The sequence below is a fragment of the Alligator sinensis genome, unplaced genomic scaffold (assembly GCF_000455745.1).
Source record: "Alligator sinensis unplaced genomic scaffold, ASM45574v1 scaffold1244_1, whole genome shotgun sequence".
Lineage (NCBI taxonomy): Eukaryota > Metazoa > Chordata > Crocodylia > Alligatoridae > Alligator > Alligator sinensis.
The window spans coordinates 654,582-665,586 of record NW_005842591.1 but is presented as its reverse complement, the minus strand read 5'-3'; the positions used below and the strand labels follow the sequence as shown (position 1 = coordinate 665,586).

The following is an 11,005-nucleotide window of genomic DNA, read 5'->3' as shown; positions in this document are numbered from 1 at the left end:
GCTGTGCCAAGCTGTCAGTCAGGCCGCGAAGCAGCTGCCGTCCTGCCGGCGTTTAACGGACGTCGCGGGGAGCTTTCCATAACCCTTCAGATGATTTAATGCCTCAGCGTCTCAGGATGGTAATTACATTTGACAGGACAGGCCGAGTCGCGCAGATCTGTCATGTAGCCGGAGATCGGTCTGGGACGCCGGCCAGGGCTCCGGCTACCGCGCCCTGCGCCTCCCCCCGGCCCCGCGCTGCTTTGGCCTGGCAGCCGGGGCTCGGCCTTCGGGGCCAGCTCTGCTGCAAGCTCGGCGGGGACGATGTAGGGATGCATCTTCTCGCCGGCGTGGCTGGGACGCGTCCAGGCCAGGAAGCGAGGAGATGCCCCCCACCCCACGTCCCACCACGCCCGGGGTGGGCGGGTGGCCAGCTGGTCAGGCCTGCAGGGCACAGGCCAGCCACCCCCAGGCACGCGCCAAGCTGCTCTGCGCTAGGGGCTGCACGGCGCTCGCCTCTGTGCCTGTGGTCTCGGCACGTCCTGGGCGCGAGGGACAGCGGGACCTCCGGAGAGCCTGCCTGCAGCTGGGGGCTCCTGCACGGGACATGGCTGCACCGTGTGCGGACGGGGCTGCGGTGCTGCTGCTCAGCCGGGGGGAGCGGCAGCCAGCAGCGTTGGCTCTGCTTAGGCTCTGGGGCAGCAGGAGCCAGGCTGGAAGGTGTCGCTGGGCCCAGGAGAAGCTCTCGTAACGTCGAGGCCCAGCTCAGCCTTGTGGCCGCAGCACTGAGCTGAGATTCGAGGTCTGGGCTCAGTTCTCCGGCCCGTGGGGAGGCCGCGTTGTCTGGGCCTCATCCCGATCAGTAACTGTGTGTGGGGCGGGGGCAGGGGGGTCACCTTCCACGCTGATGGGGGCACAGGGACAGGTGCTAGGGGCTGGGCAGAGCTGGGGTTGGCGGTGCCTGGGCTGATGGGCCTGAGCTGGGCCGTGCCTGGGCAGTGGTGCGGGCTGGACAGGGTAGTCCTGTGCCACGGAGGGGCTGGGGGTCACGGTGCCCAGCAGCAGTGGCTTGGGGCAGGGGCACTGCCTGGCGCACTGGTCGCTGCGTTGTGCTTCTTGGTGCCTTGTAATGAAGTGTAAATATGCAGTTGGGATTTAGGTCTCTGCTTCTGGGGAGCGTTGGAAGCCGTGCTGTCGTTCGTGCGGGATTTGAGCGGTGTGCGCGCGTGCCGACAAGGGGTGCAGCGGCCGTGTCACGCCTGTGGCTCCTGTGTGGCTGCCGGGCTGGGGCTGGGGCTGGGGGCAGGCCCCTGATAGTGCGGGAGGGGCGGGGGTGGCTCTGCCTGCATATGGGCCTTGCCTGCTGCGGGGAGGCTGTGCTGGGAGCAGCTGGGGAGCGGGAGGCGAGCGGGTGATTCCCCCCGGCTGCTTGGGGGTGGGCGCTGCGGGAACACGCCGTGCTGGAGCAGGGGAAGCCGGCTGCGTGGCGCTCCCCCACCCGCCCTCGCCGGCAGGGCGCGGATCTGCTCTGCCTTGTCTGCTGAGCAGCCCGGGGTGAGGATTCCCCCTGGCCAGGTGCAAGGACCCTTCCCTTGGCCAGGAGCTGGGTCACCCTCAGCGCTGCCACTGCCTGCCTGCCCTGGCACTCGGTGCCTTCCCCACCCCCCAGCTCTCCACACTGGGTGCGGCACAGGACTTGCCCGGTTCAGACGTGCAGCGCCTGAATGTGGCCCAGTGCTTGACCAGGGCTCCCTGCCGGGGAGGGGCACATGGGTGAGCTCGGTTGCGACTGGGATGCGAGAGTGGGTCTGGAGTTAGGCCAGCGGGATAGATAGGACTTGCCGCCTGGGCTGGAGGCTGCAGTGCCGACGTGGCCCTGGGACCCTGAAACCCAGAGGGGTGGGTGGCCCAGCGACCAGCTTGGGCCCAGGATGGATGCCCGGCTGTGAGCACCTGGTGTTGCACCATAGGGGCTGGGGAGGGTCCTGGGGGCCATCCAGGAAGGGCCAGCCCTAATGGGGCCTGAGCTGTGGGCTCCCCTGGTTTGCTGTGTGCAGCGAGCCCAGATGCCGGCACATGGCCTCACGCCCCATCGGAGGTGAGAGGTGTTCGTGCCCAGGCTTCACCCGCCATCTGCGCTTGACCAGTCTCAGACCACTCACCCCCACTGCCACCCTCCCACAGGAAGTGCCCTGTGGTGGAAGGTCCGGGGGGCCCCTGCAGCCAGCAGCACCCCTGAGCCATTTGGAGTGACGGCGCCAAACCTCCCGGTGCTGGGGGCTGCACTGGCTGGCTCCAGGAGCTGGGCTCCCTGCTCTGCTGGGGCCGGGCACTGGCTGTGGGGGACAGCAACCCACCTCGTGCACTCAACCTGGGCTCCCTCTCTCTCCTAGTGGCCCTTCAGATGCCGGAAGGTCTCCTCATGTTTGCCTGCACCATCGCCGACATCATTGAGAGGTAAGGGGTGGGCAGGCGGGTGGCCTCTGCCCTGCCCTGCGCCCTCGGGCTGGCATTGCTGAGCCTGGGGCTGATGCTGGCTCTAGCCCTGACCTGGGGCCGCATGGGCACAGAGATTGCTCCTGGCCCTGGGCGGTCAGCTGCCACCCTGGCCCAGGGGATTAGCGGGGCTGCTCACCCAGAGAGCTTATTAGCGGCCGTGCATCTCCAGCCGCGTGAGTGGAGGACTCAGCCAGGGATGGGCACGAGGGCTGCCCAATCTCAGCTGCTTGTGCCAGCCTGGGGCACGTGGCTCCCGGCTGTGTTCGCCACGTGCGGGAGGACAGGGCAAGTGTATGGGGCTGGCAGTGCTGTTGCGGGCACTGCCTTCAGCTGGCAAATGGGTGAGCCTGGGGTAGGAACAGGAGGAGCTGGGGAAGTCCATGAGCTGGGGTTTGTGCTCAAGGCGTGGGAGCACTGCGGGGACAAGGGCAGACTGGCCTAGTGGTGGCTCCTGGAGCAGCTCCCCCCCCTCGGTGCCCTGGTCACTGCTCCCCCGGCTGTGTGGGAGAGCCCGGGAGGGGGCCGGTCTCGGTGGTGGGCTCATCTGGGACTGGGTTCTGTGCTGGGGCCCTCAGGCCAGGCTCCCCCTGCACCCCGGGTCTGGGGTGGGGAGGGGAGCGCTGGGCCTCTGCTCTGCTGGCAGAGAAGCCCTTTGCCCTGGTGCCCCTGCCGTGGCCCATCCTGCAGTGCCAGGCAGCTGCTGGCCTGGGGCGTGGCTGGTTGCGCGGCGGTGCCGGGGGCTGCGCCTGAGCTTGCACGTTCCCGGCCGTGTGCGCACGGCTGGCGCTGCTGTCTCCCTGCAGAGCCTCGGGGCATCGCTGACTTTTGCAGTGCTGCACACAGCCGGTGCGGGAGGCTGCCCGGCAGCGCTCAGCCGTGCGTGGGGCCAGCTGCCTCCTTGCCGGCGCCTCGCAGGGGAGCCGGCTCCTTCAGGAGTGGCCTTGTCCCCGCTGGGGGAGGTGTCAGGGCTGGAGGTTGGTCCTGGGAATCTGCTGGGGCCAGAGGCTGCGTGGCAAGCCACAGACCGTGGGAGCCCGCAGGCAAGGCAGGGCCCTGCTGCCTGTCCTCGGCAGGGGATGGGTGTGGGCAGCTGTGCTCTGCTAGGCTGGCTCTTGTGGCCTGCCTCTTCCCTCCGGCGGCACGTCCATCAGTGGGAGCAGCCAGCGCTGCTGTGGGGCCGGGCTTGGGAATCGCTGACCCATGCACAGCCCAGGCTCTGGGGGAGGCCAAGCCCGTCCGGGGCCGTGGCGAGAGTGCCTGTGGTGGAGTCCAGGGTCAGCACGTGCTGCCGCGGCGCATGCAGCTGTAATGCTGTCTCCGGGGCAGCTGCCGCTCAGTCGAGCCAGGAGCCCTGGAGCGCTTTCCCATGTTCGCCCTGCCCTGCAGCAGGGTGGGAGCAGGCCCAAGGGCAGGTGCAGCAGGCCCCTGGCAGGATCTGCACTCATCTCTTTACCGCCGCACTCGCTCCTCTCGGCCCTCGGCCCCTCCTGCTTTCACACAGCGAATTAGCACTAATAGTGCTGCGCGCTGTGCGCCATCGGGGTCACAACACCCATTAGCATACTGTCTTCCTGGTGCAAACGGGTTCTGGGGGCACCCGCTGCCCTTCCCAGCTGCCGGGAGCTGAGCAGCTGCTGCGTCAGCACCAGCCGAGAGCCAGGGCCTCTGGGCTCTGTCCCCAGCCCTGCTGCTGCCTTGCCAGGCAGCCTTGGGCAAGGAAGTCCCTTGTCCTGGCAGGCTGCGGGGGGACTGTGGTGTCTCCCACCTGCCACCCCCAGTGCTGAGTCAGGGCAGCAGCAATGAGGAGCTTTGCGGGGGGGTAGAGGGAGCTTCTTGGTCCAGCAGGATAAGGCCCATTCCCCTGTCCTCCCACCCAACCCTGCCCTGGGGCTGGTACCTGCACCGTGGGGGCTTTGGTCCTGGTCAGGCGTCTGTGGGCCTCTGGTTGGGGAGGCCAGCGTGGCAGCTGCTAGGGGGTCCTGGCGTCGGCCTGCTGCCACATGTGGGCATCGGGCATTGGCATTGCCAGGCCGCCTGTGCCTTTAAGAGCTTGCCGTTCCCCTGCTTGGCTGGAGCCTCTTTCATGTCTCAGACTTCAAAGGCAGCAGATTAAGGGGATTCTTTTATCTGAATGGAGCCATGAGTGGCGGTGGCGGCAGTCCTGCCTGCTGCAGAGCTGGCTCCTCCAGCCCCCTCTCCTGGGGCGCTGTGTGTGTGTGCGCACGCCCGCGCCCCGCTGGGGCTGCCCGGCGCCCTGCCCTGGTCGTTGGGGCAGAGGCTGTGGAAGGTAGACAGGGCGATGAGCAGTGGGAACGGGCACCTTTCGGTGGTGGGATGTGGGCACAGACCTGCCCCTGGGTGCAGCCAGCAGCGCCCCCCGGCCTGGCTGCGGCTCCGGTTGCTGAGACTCCTGGGCAGCCAGGGCCCTGTCCTGGAAGCAGGAGCTTGTGAGGGAGAAGAGGACTGGGTGGGTGGTGGGTGCTGGCCCTTCGCTGTGCTGGGGATGGTGTTGGCAATGCTCGTCCCAGCGAGGGGCACTGGTGGGGATGGGGGCAGGGCTGAGCTGCATTGATTTTTCCTGCCTCTTGCTGCTTCCGCACTGGCTGTGAGGCGCTTTGGGCTGGCGCGTGTGCCTGCTGGGCACAAGGAGGGTGGTGGTGTTGGGTAGCACAAGGGCAGGGCAGAGGAGGTGGCTGGCCCTGGCCTTGACTGCACAAGTGCCTGGCGAGCTACACCCATTGCCCGCGCCTGCATGGGTTGGGCGAGCCCTGTGCCTGCTGCGTCCAGCCGTGGAGGGGTGGTTGGCCCTGCCGAGGCGCAGTCTGCTGCCCTCAGGCTCCAGGCTGCCTCTCCCCTCTCCAGGGGCCGGGCAAGGCTGGCCTGCAGCTCCGGGCACCTTGTCCCCGGGCCAGCTCCCCGGCGGGGCAGGGGGGCGTTGGCTGATGGGCATGTGCCTGCTGGGGGCTGCCGTGAGAGGGCAGGATGGGCTGTGGCGCTCGCCCGTTCCTGCTCCTTGCGCCCTGCGGCCCCCTGGGACTGCATTAAATTGCCGCAGGTGAGGGGTTAGATCGACAGGGTCTGTTCCCAGCCTCGTTAGCGCTGACTCTTCTACCATTAATATTTATAGTCGGTGTTCACGTGGTGGCTGCCTTTGATGGTCCTTCCTCCCCCCACCACAACTGCAGGGCTGGGAGGAGCCCGGGCAGCTCGGGACGTGACCGGAATGGTACCTGGCACCACGTGGCACTTGGGTCCCGTGTGGGGCAAGCAGCCCTCGGCCTCCCCTGGCCCCAGGGGAGGTGTCCGGGACCAGCCCGCGGAGCTGCAGCCTCGGCCCCCCTCGAGGCACCTGCCTGCGCGGCCGGGGAGGTGGGGAATCGCCCTCCCCAGCACAGGGTGGGAGGCGTCTGGCTGAGCCGTGGAGTGGGCAGCGGTGAGAGCGGGGCTGGGCCGCTGCCGGAGCTGTGACAAGAGGGAGGTGGGGGCCTGCCCAGGCGCTGCCGGGACCGCGCACGCTTGGCGTCACTGCCCGGCGCGGGGCCAGGCAGGAGGGGGAGGGTTGGGGGTGCCGCTTGCTGGCTGGGCAGCGCTGGGGCTGCCGTGGCCTCGTGCCTGACTTGGCTCCTCCTGTAACCCCGCTTGCACCTGCCTCGTAGTCGGTGATTGTGATTCTGCGCGGCACTGCCGGGATCCCGGGGCCTCTCTGCCCAAGCCGCCTGTGCTCCCCTCCTGCGCTTTAATATTTATCACTCTTCCAGAGACGGCTGCTGCTACGATATTCACCCTGCAGCTTGGCCACGGCAGTGCCGGGAGTAGCGGGGACTCGCCGGGGACCCCCGCCTCCTGCCCGTCTGGCGGGCTGGCACCGCGCGCCGCATCAGCTCCCCACCTAGGCTACAGGGACCTGGGGGAGCTTCTGTCCCCCGGTGCCCTCCTGTTGCTGGCATCTCCCTGCCCTGGGCCGCTGCCTGCTCCACCCCGTGGCTAGGTGGTGAGATGGGGCATGGCTGGGCCCTCCCGTTCGCCCCCTTCCCTGTCCCCTCACTGCCCAGGGCAGCACTCGGTGCCCGCGCCGCAGCCCCGTGGACCTTGTGCCGCAGTGGAGCCGGGTCTGGTGCCTGTCAGGGAGAGGAGCCGTGGGGCCCGGAGCACGTGGGCCCGAGGGTCTGTCGCAGCGCTGCAGCAGGAGCCATCACCAGTGTGATCAAAGGCTTCCCTGATACAGCACCGCACCACGAGAGGTGAAAGCTGATAAGAAGGGCGATGGCAGTGAAAAGTGACCGGGGAGATCCGGAGCGGGCGCGTGCGGGGAGGCAGCATCTAGGTGGGGCCAGGGCCCCGAGTTCCCAGCTGTGGCAGGGCCTGGTGCCACGGGGTCACAGGGCTGGCAGCCCCCAGGCTCCCCCAAACGACCTCAGCGTCGCTGGGTGGGCTCCTGCAGTGCCCCTGCGCTCAGGCAGGGCTCTGGGGCCTTGTCTCCGGGCGCCCAGTGCAGCCCCCCGGGGCCATGAGCTGGGCGAGCGGGAGGTGAAGCAGCCCCATGCTGTTTGATGTGTGCGGCGAGGCTGGGGGAGCAGCCAGTCCCCCACAGGCAGCCTGCGCGGGGAGTGGTGCCCGCCGATGGGAAGGGTCCGGGCTTCACGGGGCCTGCAGGGAGACAGGGGTGCTGGGGGCTGGCCAGGCAAAGTGCTCTGAGGCTGCCTGGGGTGTGAAGCCCTCCCTGTCCCCTGCAGCTCAGAGCAGGTTGCAGCTGCCCTCCGTGGGGTCCCGGCCCCGGCCCACAGCTGGATGGAGCCGCGCCGAGGGAGTTGGGGAGCTGCCTCTGGCACAGCTCCTTTGCAGTGGAGAGCAGGCGCACGGCATTGATCGGCGTGAGGCCTCGTTAATTAGCGCTAATCGGTTTGTCTTTATCCACTCCATAAAGAAACTTGCTCTCCGTGCCGCCACTGAGTGGCAGCTGCCCACCGTGCCCCCCCCGGGCAGGTCAAGGGCAGTACCAGGGACTGGCCATGTGCTGGACCCCGGGCTGGGCTGGGAGCCCTGCTGGGCACCGCGAGCCCAATCCCGCAGTGCCACAAGTGCCCCGGTTGCAGCCGAGCGGGGCATCCGGGTGGCTGGAGGGGCGGGGATGTGGGCGCTGGGGCTGTAAGGAGTCGCATGGCAGTGCTGTCTGGGAGGGTGACTCGATAGGGGCGCGTCAGCGTGGCAGTGGCACTGTCACTGCTCCCTGGAGCTGCGGTGGCCTGCGCCAGGGACCGCCCATCTGCCAGCACCCCGAGCCCCCCTGGCAGCCTGGGCCAGGCCTGCAGTGCAGACCAGGGCCACGTGCACAGCAGGGTCAGAGGGTTACAGAGCAGGGGACGTAGCGGCCCGGGGGCTTGTGAGGGCTCCGCGCGGGAGCCCAGCCCCTCCTGCCGGGGGCTGGAGCAGCAGATCAGCTGGGCTCCGGAGCAGCAGCTCTCAGCTGGGCTTTTGATTCCTTGTTAATAAACTCCGAATGTCAGGCTGCGCAGCTGCTAATCCCTCTGTCTCCGCGCTCCGCCACGGCGTGAACAGCGCTTGCTAATCACGGCCGTCTCGGCAACTGGTGACAGGAGCCAACCCCGGGCTTCCTGCCGCCCTCCCCGGAGCTGCCTGGGGCTGCGCCTGTGCCCTGTGCACTGTGCCTGGCAGCCCTGGGGGCTGCTGCTGCAACTGGGGGCTCAGCCCAGGCAGGGGCGCGAGCCCAGCAGCTCCCAGCCACCCCCTCCTCGGTGAGGTCCCTTGGGCAGCCGCAGAAGCCCCTGGTGCCCCTAGGCCTTCGTGCCGCCCGGCAGGGCTGTTGTCCCCGACCGTGCTGGGCAGCCCGGGTTGGCGGGGCTCGCTCTGGGACCAGATGCACGGGCGAGCCTGAGCTGGTGCCGGCTGAGCAGCAAAGGGTTAAGGCTGCATGCAGAGCCTGCGCTTTCTGGGCACGCGTCCTGCCAGGGCGCAGCCGACAGCCCTGGCACCGCTTGAAAGGCCCCGTGCACCCGGGCGGGGAGATAACGCGGATCAGAACCGCTACTGATGGCTGGCTCACATCGAGGGCCCACCACGGGCTGCGGCCACCCCACCCACCCCCGCCGCATGCGACGCCAGGGCCCCTCTGCCCTGCCAGGGATGCAGCTTCCCTGCCGCCGTGCACGGGGCAGGCTCGGGCAATGGCAGCTCAGCTGCAGGGGCCCGTGGCCACGTCCCTGGCTCTGGCCTAGGAGCTGAGGTCCCCCTGCAGAGCCAGCCCCCGGTCACGGCAGCAGCGAGGCTGCCCTTGGAGGGAGAGCCCGGGATGCCCGGCACGGTGCGACATGCTGTGCAGGGAATGGGAGCGCCGTCATTAGCTGCACAGCGGCGTCGTTAGCAGGGAATGAAGTTCTCACTTGGCTGGAGATGCCTCGCGCCCGCGGGGCAGTACTGGCGCAGTGCGGGGCGGAGGTGGGGGCCGTGCCTGCCGGTGCCTCCTTCCATGGCCCATCCCTGGGAGCCTCCGCGGTCCCTCCTGGCCTGCAGGCAGCGCTTGGGCCTGGCTGCAGCTCCGGGCCGGATTGACATGGGGAGGCGGGACCCGCAGGGCCAGTGCGGCAGGTCATCTGGGTGTGAGCAGAGGGTGGGGGAGGGTGGGGCCAGGTCCCCGTACGGGCCCTGTACAGAGCTTGGCCCAGCTGGGCCAGGTGTTGGCAAGGGAGCAGTGCCAGCCCGGCCCCCGGCAGCCCCTCTCCAAGTGTGACCCACTTGCAGATGCTGGGCTGTGCGCCGTGCGAGGGCTGTAATTGCCCAGCTGCAGCAGCGAAGGCAGCGCCTCTCCAAAGCCGTTCGCAGTAAAATTGCAAACTCATTATTTTAATTATGCGCAGCCTTCCTGTGCTAATGAAGTTGGGAGCCCGTTAATGTGGCTTGGTGACTGGCTCCCCCGCTGATTAAATGCATTGTTCTCTGCTTGGGCTGGCTGGGGCTGCGCTCAGCCCACACCATGCAGGGAGCATTGCCCAGGCCCGTCCACCGCCGCGGTCGGGGTGAAGCCAGGGGGCTGGCTGTGGTCAGCGGGGAAGGGCGAGGACCACAGAGACAGCTCAGGGTGCCCACGTGCGGCCTGCCGAGGGGCAGACACTACAGTGGGGTCCGCTCTCGTCGTCACTCTGCTGTCGCTGCTGTTTTTAATGCAGTTTTCATATCCCGCAACAGGAAAGCTCATCCCTGCCCTCACAAGAGCCTGGCCTTAGCCTGCGCCGGCGGCCCGTCCACCTGGTCCACATGCCCTTGGAGGGGGCATCACAGCCCCGGTGCCTCTGGTCCTGTGTCCTCCTGCCCCGACCTGGGTCACGGGTGGAGCAGGATAGAGATGGGCCCTCGTGCCCCGGGCTCCCGCCTCCCCTGCCCGCTGCGCTGCTTCTCCACGGCCCCAGCACCTGAGCCAACCGGGGAGAAGGGGGCGCTGGGTCCTCTGGCTCTGCTCCAGGCCTTGGGTCTCTGCTGGGTCGCTCACCAGGCTGCGGCCCTCCCGCACCCGCCCACCGGCAGCCTCTACACTCGGGCATCAGTCCTGCCTGCTCCTGCCTGGCTCCTCTGTACTGCCGCCGGGCTGGAGACCCGCTCACTCGCGGCTCTTGGGCTCTCTCCCTTGGACTCCTGACGTCTCGCTTGCAGCACTGCCTGCACCCCTCATCGTCCCTGACCCTGGGGAGGTGCTGGGCCGGGGCCTGCATGTCAGGCTGCTGGCTTGTACACCACCGTCCAGACCCCGCTTTGCTCTGTAACAGTCCCTCGGGCATCCCAGGGTGCCCCCTTCCAGCCCCAGGGAGTGGTCCATGCTGGGCCCAGTGCAGAGCACTGCCCGTGCCCTCTGGAGCCCTCGGGGTGGTGGTGATGGTGGGGGACGGATCTGCGCCCACCTGATCATCATCAGTCACCAGCGCCGCACAGCAGCGGTGCTAATTAGAGCTCAGCTCCAGGCTCCCGTGCCCCCAGGGACAGCTCCTGTGCTGCGGCTGCAGGGAGAGACCGCGTAGGGCTGGGGGAAAACGTGCCAGGGAAGGGAAGGGGAGGGGATGAGAGAGGCACCTCCTGGGGAGTGGCGGCGGGGCGGGGAGCCTTGGGGTGGCTGGCAAGGATGCGCAGGGGCACAGTGTCCTCGGCGCCCTGCTGGCCCCTGCCTGCGTGCTGCCAAGGCCAGTGGGGTTTGGCTTGTCTGTGTGTCCCATCCCAGGTCACAGGGATCCTGATCCCTGAAGCTCCTGCTCAGTCCCTGGCAGGATCCCTGGCCTAGCGCAGGGCACGTCTGCACCCCAGCGCATTGCACTGGGGTTGGCACTGTTGTGCTCGGCCCCGGCGCGGCGCCCGCTCCTCCCCTGGCCGCAGCATTGGGCTGCCTCCAGACCCGATCTGCAGAGCGGGACCGTAGCACGGATGTGAGGAGACCTGGCGCGCTGGGCCCTGCACCAGCCTGCAGCGGGGGAGCTGTGCGATGGGAGGGGCTGCCCCGTGTCTGCGCTGTGGTGGGGGGGCTGGTGCA

General features: G+C 68.5%; 1 protein-coding gene across 1 annotated transcript in view; it reads left to right on the top strand.

The window, feature by feature from the left end:
• Positions 1-19: 19 nt before the first annotated feature.
• Positions 20-11,005, top strand: part of DPH1 (diphthamide biosynthesis 1) — a 28,565-nt gene continuing 17,579 nt past the window's right edge. The window contains exons 1-2 of the mRNA XM_014524311.2: positions 20-119; positions 2,373-2,436. Coding sequence (XP_014379797.1) covers positions 2,384-2,436 — 53 coding nt within the window. The 5' untranslated portion in view covers positions 20-119; positions 2,373-2,383. The remainder of the gene's footprint in view (positions 120-2,372; positions 2,437-11,005) is intronic.